This window comes from Ambystoma mexicanum, chromosome 11, assembly GCF_040938575.1.
Source record: "Ambystoma mexicanum isolate Mex_15411 chromosome 11, UKY_AmexF1_1, whole genome shotgun sequence".
NCBI classification, from domain to species: Eukaryota; Metazoa; Chordata; class Amphibia; order Caudata; family Ambystomatidae; genus Ambystoma; species Ambystoma mexicanum.
In genome coordinates this window covers 1,245,005,676-1,245,022,086 of record NC_090934.1, presented here as the reverse complement: position 1 = coordinate 1,245,022,086, position 16,411 = coordinate 1,245,005,676, and the positions used below count along the sequence as shown (strand labels likewise).

The 16,411-nt window shown below is 47.3% G+C and overlaps 1 protein-coding gene across 5 annotated transcripts in view; it reads right to left on the bottom strand.

Annotated features, from left to right (window-relative positions):
• The window catches only part of GRAMD2A (GRAM domain containing 2A), a 439,501-nt gene that overhangs the window by 117,038 nt on the left and 306,052 nt on the right, over window positions 1-16,411 (bottom strand). For all 5 annotated transcript variants that reach the window (XM_069624655.1, XM_069624656.1, XM_069624653.1 and 2 more), the window contains one exon: window positions 14,787-14,903. In XM_069624655.1, coding sequence (XP_069480756.1) covers window positions 14,787-14,903 — 117 coding nt within the window. The remainder of the gene's footprint in view (window positions 1-14,786; window positions 14,904-16,411) is intronic.

Here is a 16,411-nt window from a genome sequence, read left to right as displayed (position 1 = left end):
TGCTCTTTAGGAAAATGCACGACGAAGCAAACCTACCACCCAACAAAATCCTATTGGGAAACGAAATAGGTGAAAAAAAGTCGGCCCTAAGAGACTGGAAACAGCAATGTGGAGAAATCCTCAAACAGCTAGGGACGGATGAGTCAACATTATGGAATAATCCAGATTTTGTAAAAAGAAAATTGCTGGATCTCGACTGGATCACAATTGGGGAGAGAAGAGCCTGTCAAAAATCCATGATGAATCAACCAAAAGAAGCAACAAAAACGGAATACTCTTCAGAAATATCTGGCACTGGCTCCGTGCAAGCACCTCTGAAAACATTATTTGATGTTTCGTCTAAACATTCTAGAAACAAAAGAAATTCTGGGAATCAGGCGTGCGATATCAAGGGGAAACACTCTATGCCGATTCTGTGGGGAGAAAGATGAAAATTTAAAACACCTCATTCTAAGCTGTACTGAACTAAACGATCAACGTGATAGTTGCATGGGAAACATGATGACCAATTACCAGACGCTGTCTGAAGAAGAATGGTGGAGACAACTACACTTGACTGAAAGCAAGCCACTGTTGATTGCAGTAATGCGATTTTTAGAGCTCCTGCAGAAGCGCCTAAAAATGAATCTGGTGGTTGCCTAAAACAGCGGCCCGCACAGTTATAGGTCAGGAGACCAACCTCTCTGAAAAGACTGATAAGACAGAATATCTGTTGGTGCAAAGGTAGAGGAAATGGGGGTAGAACAAGTCTTGAGAAGTAGACCAATAAGGTGTTTAGTGAAAAATAGTTAAGGACGACAGATGGAATGTTGATCTTATCTTAAAGATAAAGTTTTTCAAAAGTTTGCATAAACTAAATGAAAATAAAAAAAATAAAAAAAAAATTGGCACATTAGCAACCTTTGTTGCTTTATTTCACTTCCTCCGGGTGGCGCTGGCGCCAGCCAGGCCAGGCCCAGGTGCGCACGTGCCCTCCTCCAGGCTATGCGCGCGCACACAGTGCACTGACAGTGACACAGGGTTGATTGGGGCAGGCGTTGCCGGGCCCCCTGCCCTCCTTTACGAGAAAAGAGGAGTGGGTGCGCTACAACCATAAACTCATCCTCAGTGGTATAGGCATGACATGGCATGAGTGGCAAGACCCACCCGCCTTGCCCTAGGGACCAAACTACAGCTCAGATGTGTTACCTGTATTGGGCAGGTCGATGAGGGTGCATATTTCCCATCGAATTTGTAAACTACATTTATTGAAGAAACAAGGCTAAACCATGTGAAGCAGAGATTAATATCAGGGACACAAAACATGACTAATACTAACATGAACTAAAAGCATTCTGGCTTGTACCGGATGAGCAGTCGGGGTGATTACATCTCAGGGCTTTGCAAAGCCGCCCAAATGGGTATGTTATTGTGATTTATAGCGCGCACCACTGCCATTTCCATGGTCTCCAGGCGCTCTGGGTAGCCAGTAGCAAAGCAGGGGAAGTAGTCGCCACCCACAAATGCAAATAAAGACGGCGAAAAGGGGAAGAAATCAGTCCCGCCTAAAGGGTGCTCAAAGGAAAACTGAACCTAAACCGGCCGCTCATACTTCCAGAGCCAAGCAAAAATAGGCACTTGTGCATTAGCAGAGACTCGTGGTCGTGATTAGCCTTTCATTATTTCTATTATTCGAGTTATCATCACTGCCTGCTATATAAGACATATTACTGCACACTGACCAACATTCCGTGGTGTCTGGCACCCTCTGCTGCCAAGTTGTAAGCACTGCCGGGCACTCTTGCTGCACTGGTCAATGCACAGATATTCAAACCCAGACGGCGCATTATTAATTGTCCCCAGAGGCGTTGCTAAGAGTAAGGGGCCCTGGCGGGGGGACCTATAGCCCTAGGTCTTTTGGTTCTAGCCCTGGATAGAAGCTGAGGGGTCACGACTAAAAAGGCTAGCTAGCCCCCAGTCCTGACAGTGCGAATGTTAGCATAGGCCCGGAGCTTTTCCAGACGTAGCAACACCCCTGATTGGCCCCATATATAGACTTAAAGATTGTATTTGTGTACGGATAGAAGGAATTTCAGGGGACCCCGACTCCATTCATTTTCTGTAAACATCTCCGTGTTCATGTGACTCACTTCTTAGTCTGTTTTGCGCAAATTCTCAAACAGTCGCAGTTCATTGGGTGTGTGTATGACAAGGGCTATAAAAGGCCGCATCCCTTTGAAAGAAGAGTCTTGAATAAATGCCGCCACAGGAAATAAAAAATACATTATTTTAAAAAATGTGGAGAGAGAAGAACACAGAAAAACAAACACGTAGGTCACGGGTCGCTAATATGAGCTTGATAACCCACCACGCACGCCACCAAAATGTTACCCTAATACTCACACAATTTTGTCAAAAAAGTCACACCTTGCAATTGTTCCCTTTTTCGGTGTCCAGTGCCTAGTTTCTGTCCCAATCCGACCCATTGTCCGTGTTCTACTCGGAGGGGGGCTTTCTCTGGAAAGCCACCAGGAATGACGGGGACAAAACGTCGACACCCCGCAAATGAAACTAGAGTGCTGTGTGCCCTTTAATGGGAGGCCAGGGCCGTCTAGGCCGCTGGCAAGAGGGGTTGCATAATGTGCCCTGACCTTTTTACAAAAAGTGAATACCTTGTCATCATACAAGCAATATATACATTCTGAATGGGAAGAATGCATTGGTTGGAGAGGGGCCTGTGAGGGCCCTTCATTGTGATGGCGAATATGTTTAACACAAATTGCAAAGAGCGATTTCCCTGATTTTATCACGCAGGTGCTGAACACGAACCCCTCCTCGAGCTGCATAACCTTTGTGTTGCCCCCACGCAAAAGACCTGAACGCAGAGTAAAACAGGTCTATCGTTATTGAACACGTTTTGGGGAGGTCTGGCTTTGGCCAGCCAGCACGTGTTTAAACCGACAGAGCCTTCAGTCTTTAACCACTAATGGTACGTGCAGGGTACGTGCAGACCACCAGCTCGATCATGGAGCATATCGTTCTGTGACACAATCCTAGATAAAGCAATTCAGGGAGGCAGTGATTGAGTCTGCAGGTGATCACTGGACAGGGTTGTTGGCCTCTGCACGGAAGAACAAAGAAAAACAACCAGTGGAACTCCCAATGGACCAATTAAGAAAACATATTAAGCTTTCTGTGTTTGAGTCCTGCCACCACCCCCGCTCCAGGTGTTTGGGCCATTTCCACAGCAAATGTTGAACGTTCCTGGTAAAAAAAAAAGGCGATATCTCAAGCACCGCCTGTTTTTTTTTACCAACCACCTTGTTATAAACAAATGAGGCAGTTACCTCCCTCACTATTCTGGGGCAGCACAGCATCCTGTAAATACCACGTGCTTGTGAGATGACATATATCCTCCCTCCCCCCGTGACCCCTCAAAAAGGTGGCTATAAAAATTCTAACCCACCAGACCTCTCTGCATTAAGACAAAAGGGCTGTCCTTTAAGGGAAGGCATCCTTTCAACAGAAGCCACCAAAACGTGCCAGGGCCAACAAAAGGGGGGGCAAAGGTGGGCACCTCAGAGGCCCAACTCATAGCAGGGCCCTTATTAACCCTAGTGGGCAGGATTTTCCATTGGGCAGTTAGGTGTGATCCATCCATGTCCATCACCACGCGTGGCATGCTGAGCGACTTGTTATATGACCGCTAGGGCGGTAAACCCGAATCATGTGAAGACCCTCAGATTTGCCCCTGCGGCAACGCCAGTGACTGCAATCCAGAATCTGGTTTCATTATTTTTTTTAAAGTCACAATTTATAATGCAGGCCAAACTAGCTTGCATGGCCAACGGAGGCTGGGCTGATGAGAAGTAGGAGCAGAGGGGTACACTATCTTAGAGCCCAAGTGGTCAAGGGGCCCTCCGAGGGCCTAATCAAAGCGATGCTATTTTTGTATGGGGAGAGTGGGGACCGCCAAAAAACCTCTGGCTGTTTCCATCTTGGAGCCCTTGCTGATTCTTGGCCTCCCCTCCCATGCACCCCAATTTCACATAACTATGAGACAGCCGATTTAGTAAAATCGACATGAGGGAAAGAACAGAAGGGGGGCCCTCAGCAGGATCAGCAGGTGTATATACTGCGACCCGGGAGACTCTGGTCGGAGCCCCCCCCGCCCCCCTCTGCACCAGGTGAAGGGCGTACAGGGGGGCGACCAGCGTCTACCTGGGAATGCTGAGGGAGCTGCTGCTAGGTGTCATAGTAAGAAAGCTCGAGAGGGGAACCCCTGTGACGCAGCGACAAAGGATTTCAAGACTGGAAAGCGTTGCTGCAAGGAAATGGCGGACCCACTCCAGGAGAAGCCGACGGAGAGCCAAAGGAGATAAGAACTCCTATAAACGAGACGAGACTCTGTGGTAGCAAGTCAAGAAACGTTAGGTCTCTCTGAGGTCCCATTCAAGAATGTCAGCTCATTGTGAAGTTTATCTCACTGTGTGTTTTGTGGGCAGAGTAGTGTGCGTTTCTGTTTTAACAAAGCACACTTTCGTGCATGTATACTGTGGTGTGTCGGCCATTTAACTGTGGGCCCATTGCCCCTTTAAGAATGAGCGTCACGACTCTGTCATGACGCTCCTTAATAAAAGGGGCTCTGCTGGCACGTGAGAGTCAGTACAGAAGAGCCCCAGGAAGCGTCAACTTGTGTCTGTGTGTTTATTGTGTGCTGCTTGCCGTGTGACCATGGCCTGGGTCTGCAGCCCCGGCCTGGGTGCCAGCCACGGTGTTACGTCCAGTGATCCGGACGCTATGCAGCGTGTCCCCTGCCCTTGGGTCCGCTGCGTGATAGCAGCATACGTGCTGAGCGATGTGCCCCCAGCACGTGGTGTGGCCCGCCCTGGTGACCTGTGGCGGGCAACCACATCAGCGACGAGGTGGTGTGGGCCCCGCACACCTTCAGTGTGCAGACTACCAGGAGCCTTTTGGAGGAAGAACAGCAAAGCCGCGGGTGTGAAAGCGGCATCGGCCGCTGCAGGTGGCCCAGGACCTGTTTTACGCATTGGTGCCCGCATTGACGAGGCGGCCTGGTGGGTGCCAAACAGGAGGAAGAACTGCGGCGGCTGTGGCTGCTAAGATTGAAGCAGTGGCATCGGCCGCATGGAGAGGAAACGGCAGGGGGCCGCCAAAACAAAGGAGTGGGTGGGGCCTAGGGGTGTCTGAGCCCCGCGAGGAGACGGCGAGGTGCAGCGTGGCCATATACTGCAATGTTGGGAAGTTCTAGCATGGAAGGGAATCAAGGTTTTTCTGGATGTAAAACATATACAGTGTCAAATCCATGGTTTGAAGAAAGAGTGCCAATTTGCCATAGGGTGCCTTCTGTGCACGCGGGACCAAGGGGCACGATGGAGCCCAGCCCTCTTAGTGTAGCTTCCACTTGAAACAGGAGTAGCCTGCTTATTGACCCGACTAAAGGTGAGCCGATCATACACTGATTAGAGGACCATCTCAGTGGTGAACTGGGTACCATCAGTACAAGCTGCAGATAAAGCGTACAATTGCCATAGACCTATGAGGCCAGCCCAGAATGCTGCGCTGAGCAGGGGAAACACGCAGTGAGTACGTCCCTTAGAGCAGTCTCCTGTGGTGGGATCAAAGCGGGAGGACCCCGACTGGATTGAATATCTGGTTCAACTTGATGTTATCTGTCTGCAGGAGACCTGGTTAACTGAGGGTTTTACTATTCCAGGATTCCACACATTTACTATGAGCGTGGACGGTGTACTGTGTAAGGCAGAAACACAGGTGGGCTAATCACTCTGATCCATGCTCAGGAGGGCTGGGAGGTTTCCAGAGTGACCTCTATTGGGAGATCATCGCTGACTGTGTGTATGGTGGGGTGGGACGGTAACGCAACGTCTAGGCTGTATGTTGTCAATATTTACTCACCCACCGAAGAAAGGTCAGAGAGTGCTGGGAGAGCTGAGGATCTGCTTAAACGAGTTTATGAGAGGTGCCGATTTTGGAAGTTTTGTTGTGATGGAGGTCTGGAATGCCAAGCTTGGTCATTCTACTGACACTACCCCGAAATAAATTTTTCGGAACAGGCTTGTGGCATACCCAAGAGGAATTATGCGTTTGATAGACCCGACAGTTGTGGCAAAGAGCTGGCACAACCTCTTACTGAATTTTCTTCGGTAGAGTTGAATGGCAGGGCCGTAGGCGATGATCCCCCTCGGAGGACATTCACACACCCATCATTGATCACATGTTTGTAGATTGCCATCTTTTCAATCGGATGGCGAATTTTGGGGTGGAAGTGACCACTTTCCGTTAGTCCTTCAACTAAAATCAAGGGAAGTCCAGTATTGTCAAAATCAGGGACGGAGGAGGCCCCGTCTGAACCGCCGAACAGGTCTCAAATCGCTGGCTGTTTTAGCTCTGAGGAGGTGCTCAAACAGCGTTACATGCTGTTGGGTAAATGGTATATCGATATTGCAGCGGAAACACTGGTAGCTTTCAAACTGTGTATAGATGCACTTCACAATAACATATATGACGAGGTTAACAGGGAGGGCAGATCGGGTTTGGGACTAAGAAGGTGCCCATCCTGGTTTCACCCGGAGTGTAGGGCAGAAAAGAGCCGCTTATATCCAGCACTTTAGGAGGACACTACCTCGGCGGGAGAGGGGTATGCGCTAAAAAGGGACTATAAGAAACTCCTGAAGAAAAAGAAGCAATGGGATAGACTTGCCGATGCAGTATGCACAAACAATCACAGGGTATCCTGGAAACTAGTAACTAAAGGCTGGGAAACGGCAGGGAATCAGAAGCGAGGATATATTCAGAAGAACAGATAGGCGGCGCATTTTAGGAATTTGTTTTACACAGAAGGGGCCGAGATAATAGATTTGCAAATGGCTGGCCCTGCTAACAAAATACGGTTCAGGGAGGAGGAGGTCCTAAGGGCCATTGAGCAAGTAAAACCAGGAAAGGCTGCGGGCCCTGACGGGCTACCCTCAGGGGTATTTGCGGGACATGGTGACTGGCGGGCCCCTATTCTTGCAAATCTCTTTGAGGCAACTGATGTAGCTAGGAGGATTAATTCTAAGTGGCGGGGCTGCATCATAGTTCCGATATTTAAGAAAGGCGAAATAGAGAACCCCAACTGCTACCCCCCTATCTCGCTTCTGGACATCTCGGTGGAGATTTATGCTGATTGGAAGATTGGGCCCTGGAGAACAACATGCATACTCCCAGCAGGCTTCAGGAGAGGCTTTGCCAAAACAGCACGCTGACTGGCCGTCGGGTGTACCTCAGAGTCTCACTGGTCCCCGGCACCGCCGCCAGTCCTCTTTCGCACTTGCCTCAGGGCCCTAACCCTCACCCACACAATGCGCTTGAGAAATTAACCCTAGAGACTGGCTCTTTCTGCACTTACCCCAGTCTCAACTGACCGGTTGCACTTGATTCCCCCCGTGACCCTCTGTGCACTTGCTCGATCCGTACGCACCACGCCTGAAGATCGTATGTCTGTTCTCCCTTGTCTTCTCCCCTTAACTGCACTATAAAACTACAGAATCGCATCCAGGCCTATTTGCTGCCTCCCAAACTGTTAAATGTATTTTTACTTACCTACTCTGCCTGGGCAGATTATTATCGTCTCAGAATTTCAAGGGCTCCTAGCGACTGTTTTTTCCCGTTATTCCCACCCTCCTTGAGCGCTTTGAAACACTTGCCTGTGTATAGGCGCTATATAAATAAACAATACCATACCATAACAATAGACTACTGCTTTATTGTGTCCCTAATTATTGACAAATATTGTAAACTTCGAGGCAGAGTAGTGTACACTGCCTTCCTAGACCTGGAAAAGGCCTTTGATGAAATTGATGGAGGCACGCTAAGGAAAAAACAACCAATACTGGGGATCTCGTCAAACCTATTGAGACTGGTTCAACTGTGTTATGACCAAACCAGGTCGGTGGTCAGATATGGTGGAACAGGGGACAACTCCGATATTCTCAAGATAGGAAGGTGGGTAAAACAGGGCTGCTCGCTTGCTCCATTGCTTTTTAAACTCTTAGTGGCAGATTTTGACCCTGTAAAACATAAGAATAGGGTGTGTCCACCGAGGTTGGGTAACAAGGTATATAGTGATTTACTTTATGCCGATTATACAGTTATCTTGGCCCTCACCACAGCAGGTCTGAAGCAAGGGCTTAACTATGCCACAGACTTCCTGGAAGTAAACACATTAAATTTAAATAAAACTACAAGTAAGATCCTGACTTTTGGGGGGAAGGAGAAGACAGTAAAGTGGCAAGGGGGCTACATCATAAATAGGGACACGTACATTTGCTTGGGATTGAAATTTTCAAAAGACTGTCATTGGACAACACATGTCAAATGCCCGGCAGAGAGGGCTAAAAACGGTGCCTCCACGGTTTAAAAAGGTTTTATTTTAAATATGGTGCCTTTACAAGTGCATAGAGGGTTTCAAATGTAAAGTGTTAACCCAGATGTTGTATGGTAACAAATGTAGGGTTACTGTTCTTGACAGCCTCTTGAGGTTGTCCAGTTGCATTTCTATTGCCAAGTTCTAGGGCTCCCTCCAGATTGCCAGAGTAGTGCCCTGAGAATAGAACTGGGGATTGAGAGCATTATGTATCCGGCACAAGATAGGCAACTGGCATATTTCACTAAAATGAAATTAGGTGGTTTAAAAAACCCAAATCTACAGTTAGTATTTTCAGTAATGGATAGCCGCCCAGAGGTACATAAGCCGATCTGGTATGTGATTGGATGTAGGCTCTGGGGCTAGTTCCTAGCTGGAAGAGGACGGCCTAGCCCTGACCAAGGTAAATCAGAAATTAAAATCTGGTCCAGAGAAAGAGCGCTGGAAGCGGATGTAAAGAAAACTCCATTCTTTACCATCACGCTCAATTTATGTGGAGTACAAGGGGTGTTTGTCCACCACGGGCCAGATTCCTGGCCTGGACTGCCTGGAGAGAAGACCTCTTTTAATTAAGACCAGTTAAACCTACTGCCACTGGCAAAACGAACCGCCTGGGTAAAGGCCACAGTAAAATGCTATTGTGATATGGGTGCAGACGAAGATTTGCTCCATTTGATTTTGATCTGCCCATTTTACAGATGGCAAAGGGGGAGATGGCTAAAATCCCACTTTTTAGCGCAAAATATCAGAACCTGTAAGGAGGCGATGGCTTTCTTTTTTAATTGTACTGCAACACAGTTTCTTTTTGATATGGTCAAGTATCTGGACCAGGCCCTAGAGGTGAAGCTCTTCAAAATAAACTTAAGCAAGGAATTATAAGGAAGGTCATGCTTCTGCATTTTACATTTACATTATATGCTGAGGTTGGTTTATTGGGATTGGGTTAGGTTTCTCCTTTTACATTTACTGATTGGGAATGTTTATAATTGTGTATTGTGCGCCGACTTAATATTTGTTCATGGATATCCTATGGATTGATACTTAATGATTGGGAAGTTTTTTTTACTGTGTATTGTGTGTTGATTTAATATTTGTTAATGAAGGAATATGAACACACTTTGAGATTATGATGATATGAGGGATAAATAGATGTAGCCGAAACTGTGGGGTGGGGGGTGGTCTATCAGTCGACGTTCATCCCACGATTTACATGAAAACCAGTCTTTCTGTCCAGGGGCGTAGGAGACACATAAAATCTGGGGGGACAGGGGACATCTTGGGGACTTTGCTTTATTTATTTATTAATGTATTTATTGTGTTTTAGTCAAAGAACTCACAAAATTAGAATTAAAATATCAGTAAGTATTAAATTACACATATCACTGTATAAAACAAGAGAAAAGAAGAAAAGAAAACAAGACAATTAAAGGATGCAGCAGCAAAGAACATGTCTTAGTATGTTGCATTTCTGGATTTTTCATCTGATTATGAGCTCATGGTAAGAGAGAGGAAATAACAATTACTTCCAGTGGGCCACAGCTAGGACGCCAGCTTGTTAAGAGGCAGATCACCTGTAAGTGGACTCCTGCCAAATAAAGCAGTTGAAGCCTTTTCTACCAACTGCATGTTGCTACTTTTTTGTGTGGGGGCAAAGAGACGTGTATGTCTCTTGGAATGGAAAGATGGGGGTTTCAAAGAAAGAGGAAATCTTGTTTGTACCTCTGAGTAAGCCCGGTTATGGGAGTAGAGGGACCAGGTGTGCGATGTTGCTGCTTTGACTGTCTTCCGGGGGGGGTACAGCAAACAAGGAGGATGAGCGATGGCAAGCCCACCCCCTTGTAAGCACTCCCCAGGTCCGCGGCCGGATGTGTCGGACCCAGGGGATGCCTAGTAGGTGGGGTGTATGTGGACCCAGGGGGTCGCCAGAGGGGCAGCCTGCTATGTGTGCTGCCCCTCTAGCGCCCCTGCGTGGGCCGGGCCAGCCTCTCACGATGAGTCTGGTCCCTCTTATTCCATCTCATGCTGGCTTCAGAGCCGAGCCTTTCCTTGGCTTTTCTTATTCTGAATGCAGAGCTGGACTCCTTTCCTTTCTCGTTTAACATTTGCTGCAAAGCCTGATCTATTTGATTCTCTCATATGTTACTAGGATGGCACAGCCTGGGTCCTCTGCCCTGTTACATTATTCAAAGAGCCCCTCTGGCCTTTCTTTGCCTTTCCCTTGTCTGACTGCTTGCTTGCTTAATCCATACCTTCTTGCTTGAAAACTCAACATATTCTCCCTAACACAGCAAAGGCAGCTGCAGTCTGTCTTAACTTCTATTTGTTCCGTGTCTTGAATTGGCCTCTTATTTCCGCTTTTCTGTCTAAAGGGTAAAGGCATTTGCCAGTCACTGCCATGATGGTTCTACCTGTCCATAAGAGGGCAACATCTAGCCAATATTGGAAGAACATGGGCATATTATGCCAGAGACTGGCAACTGCCTTCCTAATGCCGACACAAGAGACACAACTCTTGCCTTTGTTTCTAAGATTAATTCAGTGGATGAAGAAACGCGAGAGCACACATATTGCTTATTAAGGAAGGGGATGATGTCACACTTGGTTAAGAGATTTTGATCAAGCCAGGAGCTAATTTCCAGCTGCAATTAAGCGATTACCTTTTAGACTTCTGGCTTTAAATAACGTTAGTATCACCTGGAAAGCACAGAGGTTGCTCAATAGGGTTCCTGGAGCACAAGGGGTACCATACTTGGGGGCATGGATGATTGGAGGGCATTCTTGCCCTGGTTTGGAGCCTGGCCCCTACAGCCATGATGGGAAGGGGTCTATTACTTTTGGTTGTATGTACCCTTTGAGGGTGGGCAGACATTGCCTCCTGTTTTAGCCCACTAACAGCTCTGCTTTGCAACTTTATCACACATACCTCTCAGGTGGCATGTAACTCAGTGCTACTAATGTTATCAGCCTCAGAAGTCTGGAATCCTTTGCAACATCACCTAGGGTAAAGGCTTGCCACCTGAGATTTACCCATGTCTGAGTCGGCATCTGTCGCCCTGTGCGGAAGACACACATAGAAAGAGCAGGGCACAGTGCCCTTGTGGTTTTTTCACACTTCTTCCTCGGGGTGGGAACAATTCACTCCGCAGAGAAAGTGGCACATGCTGGGCAACATTCTCCCACTTGGACAATGTCACCCAAAGAGCGAAATTGGCCATTTGAAATATCTCTGTCGACTTATTATTGCACAATCCACACGGATGGTTTTCAGCACCTGCTTAACTTGAGATGGCAATTAAGGGCATTTGCCAACGCACTCAAGAAGCACAGGACACCCTCTTACCAGCAACATGTCATGCTCACTCATTCTGATCACGAATTGGCATTTATCTGGGGTCATGTTAAATGTATTTATTTATTTATTACATGTGTAGCATCACGCAAACCCCCCAAGCATCAAGACAAAAAGTAAACTGCATGGAGTGGACCACTTCCATTGACACACATTTTTACTTTTCCGCCACAATGCATGGTGGTTTAGTGACCCCCCACACCCACCCAAAACAAGTTATAATTTTCTTTATTGTTGTTTTGCATCTTTCCTAGGGGAAGATTGTGCTAGCAATCTGCCCCCAGGGAGGGCTACATGAGATGGCCCCCATCAATTTGGGTTGGGGGGAGAGGGACAGCCCCCTTTCTACTAAAACCATCCATGGTGGTTCAATGGCCCCCCACCCAAAACAAGTTATAATTATAATTATATATATATATATATATATATATATATATATATATTGTTTTGCCCTTCCCTAGGGGCAGATGGCACATGTGTGTGACCATCTGCCCCCAGGGGGGTGGCAAAATATACTGCCCCAAGCTTGGGGGGTGGGGTGGCTCTACCAATATTTGCAGTGGCCTCTCCTCTCACCCCAAATGGATTGGGGTAACTCATGTACCCCTTCATAGGGGCAGAAATCTGCCACCAGCGAGGGCTACATAAGGTGCCTCCTCATCCACTTAGGGTGGGGGGAGGGCCGTACCCCTTTCAAACACAAAAAAGCCTGGTGGTCTAGTGGGCCCCCCACCCAATCCTGGTGGTCTAGTGGGCCCCCCACCCCCCACCCCCACCCAAAACAAGTTATTATATATATATATATATATATATATATATATATATATATATATATATATATATATATATATATTTGTTTTGCCCTTCCCTAGGGGCAGATGGGCACATGTGTGTGGCAATCAGCCCCCAGTGGTGGTCAAAACATACTCTGCCCCCAAGGAGGGCTACATAAGGTTCCCCCATCCAATTAGGGTGGGGGGAGGGCCACTCCCCTTGCAAAAATCCCTGGTGGCTAGTGGTCCCACCCGCACCCACCCCACCCAAAACAATGTTTTTTAAAAATATCTTTTTTGTTTGTTTGCCTTCCTTCCCCGGGGGCAGATGATCACCCATCTGCACCCAGGGTATTGCCCCCATGCTTTGGGGGACAGCGGGGAGAGGGCAGCTTACATAGTAAGCAGCCCCTCCCACCACTTCAAAAACAGATCCCTGCAGCACACATCCAACACATATTCTGGGGGGGATAAATGACATTACATCCCCCCACTTAAAATTGTGGGGGAGATTTGTCCCACCTGTCCCCCCCATGTCCTACGCCCATGTTTCTGTCCCTATTCACAATCATTAATTGCCAAAAAACAGTTAAAATAAAAAAGGGACTCCTTAACTAGGTCAGCTTCAATATCCATTGTATTTAATCATATGTGACAGAATATAGGAGATTGCCCCAATATCGATCCATTCCTCTTCAGAATTAACATAATCCACAAAGTTCGTGATTTCCGCCATAACAGGTTTCATGGATATCCCCTCTCTCTATTGCACTGCCGACGAACCAGTGCAGCTTCAAAATTACCCACCAATCAATTCCAATCTATCCCCAATAAATAAATGAAGTAGCCAACCCTCCAGATGTTTTGGCCTAAAACTCCCATGATCCCTCATCACTGACTATGCTGGCTGAGATTGAATGGGGTTGTAGGCCAAAACATCTGGAGGGTGGTAGGTTGGCTACCACTGCTGGTGGTATAGACACTCAAGGAGTTAAGCGCTACATGCATGCAGCTCTTTGATGCAGAACAATCACGACTACAAATGAGTTTAAAACAATGTGGCTGATACAAGGTGGCTGTTAATTCGTCCCAACTACCTGCCTGTCTCTACAGCAATGAAAGAAAGACTAACCTAAAACGGACACCCATAAAAACACCACTGGCGAAACAAATGCATCAGCTGTTTACATTCTCACTGCCACAAAGTTAGCATCCCCAAGGCCAGTTTTGGGCTTGTTGGCCACATTACATAGTTGCCAAGTTTCCTAGTTCCATGCAAGCCACCTCTTGCCAGTCCTGTTTTTTCAATTGCATGCTGGGACTTGTTGGCCCATGCTTACAATGGGAAAAACGAAACTCCAAGTCCCAGAATGGAATGGGAAAAGCAGGACTGGCTCGAGGTGTCACGCATTGAACTGGCAAGCTGGACAGCTATGATATTCCCAGGACTCGTTTGATCGGTCCTCAGAAGAGCAAAGTCTGTTAAAAAAGGTATCCCCTCATCCATTCCTGCGTCGTTCTGCGGGCATGAAGGTTCCCTACCTCATTCTGAGGCTTTATGTCCTCACCTCCACAAGCCCTGCTTCCAAAATATCATGGATCCCTTCTCCTTCATGCTGCATTCTGGGGACAAGCAAACAGTTCATGTTCCTTCATCAGCCGAGCTCGGCTAGCAGTGATTCTGATATCTGGAGACAGTAAAGTGGTTACTGCGTGGAGGATAGTTAGTTCCAAGCCTACAAGTTGACCGCTGTCCTTCAGGTCCCACTGACCCCTTTTGTACCCCAAGTTCTCCTGTGCCTCAGGCTGGTCCCCACTCGAAGGCCAGCAGGGTATGGCTCATCAAATTCGAATCTGGAGCCAGGCTTGTGACATCAGGGTGTCCTTCCAAGCCACCACCGTGCCAAATGACTGTCGGGTATTTCAGCCGTCATGCTGTGCTGGCTCCACCCACCTCTGCACTCCGCGCAGTGTGTGTTTTGCGCTCAGCACACACAGCAGCACTTTGGCTCTCCTGCTGTCCAGGTCCTAGGCAGTAATGACACATTAGGGGCTACACAGCTTCTAGGGCAGTGGTAGGCAACCTGCAGGTCTCTAGATGTTTTGACCACCACTCCCATCATCCCTTACCATTGACTATATTGGGTAGGGCTGTGGGAGTTGTAGGCATAGGTCATGTACCCCAGCTCTAGGGGTGCTCTGTTTGCATTGTTCTGTCGAAAGGGCCCTGCTTTCTTACCTGACCCTGGGGGAATCTCCTAGGCTGTCCTCCTCCAGCGATGCCTCAAGGCGCTCTTGGCTCTGCCTGGCACTGGGACTTTTCATGGCTGCTGCCTTTTCGCGACTCAGTCTCGGCCTATGGAAAAAAAAGTGGGTTTAGAGAATTTGCTCGGATCGTTGCTAAGAATTAGTGCTGCATAGTATTCACAAGGCAAATAGGTCTTCCCATCAGTTGTGCCATGAATATATTGTATTGCGATGCAAAAGAAATGGGGCTTTCCTTAAAAAAAGGCACATCAAATAATACAATGTTTACAATAAGAAAATCATTCATTCCAACAGGTAACAGATAAGATCAATGTTCAGCGTGATACATTTGTGACAATAGTAAAATACATCAGTAGAGTGATGTTTTAGAACAGAGTGCTATAGGAAATGGTAGTGCAAAAAATGTACTCAAGAGATGCAATGGTAATGACCAAGACATCTGGGCCTCCAGATACAACAGTAAGTTTCAAGAAAAGCTGCGCCTACATATACAATGGTCACTGCTAGGAAAACCGGTGGCAACATATATCATGGTAATTCCCAGAAACACTGCCCCTACTAAATGTACAAACCCCACTTATAATAGGCTACGCCCCAGAAAAACTGTCTATAGATGTGATGACACATCTCAGAAACACTAGGCCTATAACTTCAATAGCAGTCCCCAAAAAAACGGTGCCACTGGCTATGAATGTACACCCCAGAAACACTACGGATATGATGGTGATGTCAAGAAGCACTGCATCTTTAGATATGATGCTAATCCCCAGAAACACTGGGCCTACAGATATTATGGCAGGGCCCAGGCAAACTGCCTATGGCTATGATGGCAAATCACAGAAACACGATGCCTATAGCTATATTAGTAATCTCCAGGACTGGGATTTGCGTTACCGGCCACCGGTCCGGCAGTATTAACTATTGGGATGAGCCATAAATGTAATTCCGGGATATTCGGCGCAATTACTGCTGGCGGTATTACTGTGTGATAATAGCGCCGAAAATCATCATTTTTCCGGCGTGTTTACCCCCAGTTCTGAGCGGAGGGTAAACACGCCAGACCCATGTTTGGGCGGACCCTTAAATGCAGCGGTAATAGCGTTACTGCCGCATTTAAGGGCTACCGCCCAACTCATGACGAGGCCCAATGACTAGTTCCAGTGTATCTGAAGTTCCAGTCGGGGAAAGGCTCAGATCCCCCCCAATAGCTATTTCTCTTTCCAAAAATGATGCATGATGTCACTCCTTTAATACAATCAGGCGGTCCGGTCTGCTCATATGCTGCAGTCGTCACTGTCCTGCGAGTAAGAACAATGGATAACCCGTTGGAAGGGTGGGTGCATTATTTCGCTCTATTGGCCCCCTGGACCTGCAGTTCCCTTTTCGTGAATGTTCAGCCTTCAGGATGATTTCATTAAATTTTGGCGAGCCCTTAAGCGACACAATCAATATCACAATAACTAATGGAATCATGGCCTGATTTGTAAACGGACTCGGATATGGTATTATCCCCAGAACTAAATCCACTCCATGTTTTCAGGATATCCACACAAAATCAATTTGAATGCAGTGACACTAAATGGGAGTCACTTCTAG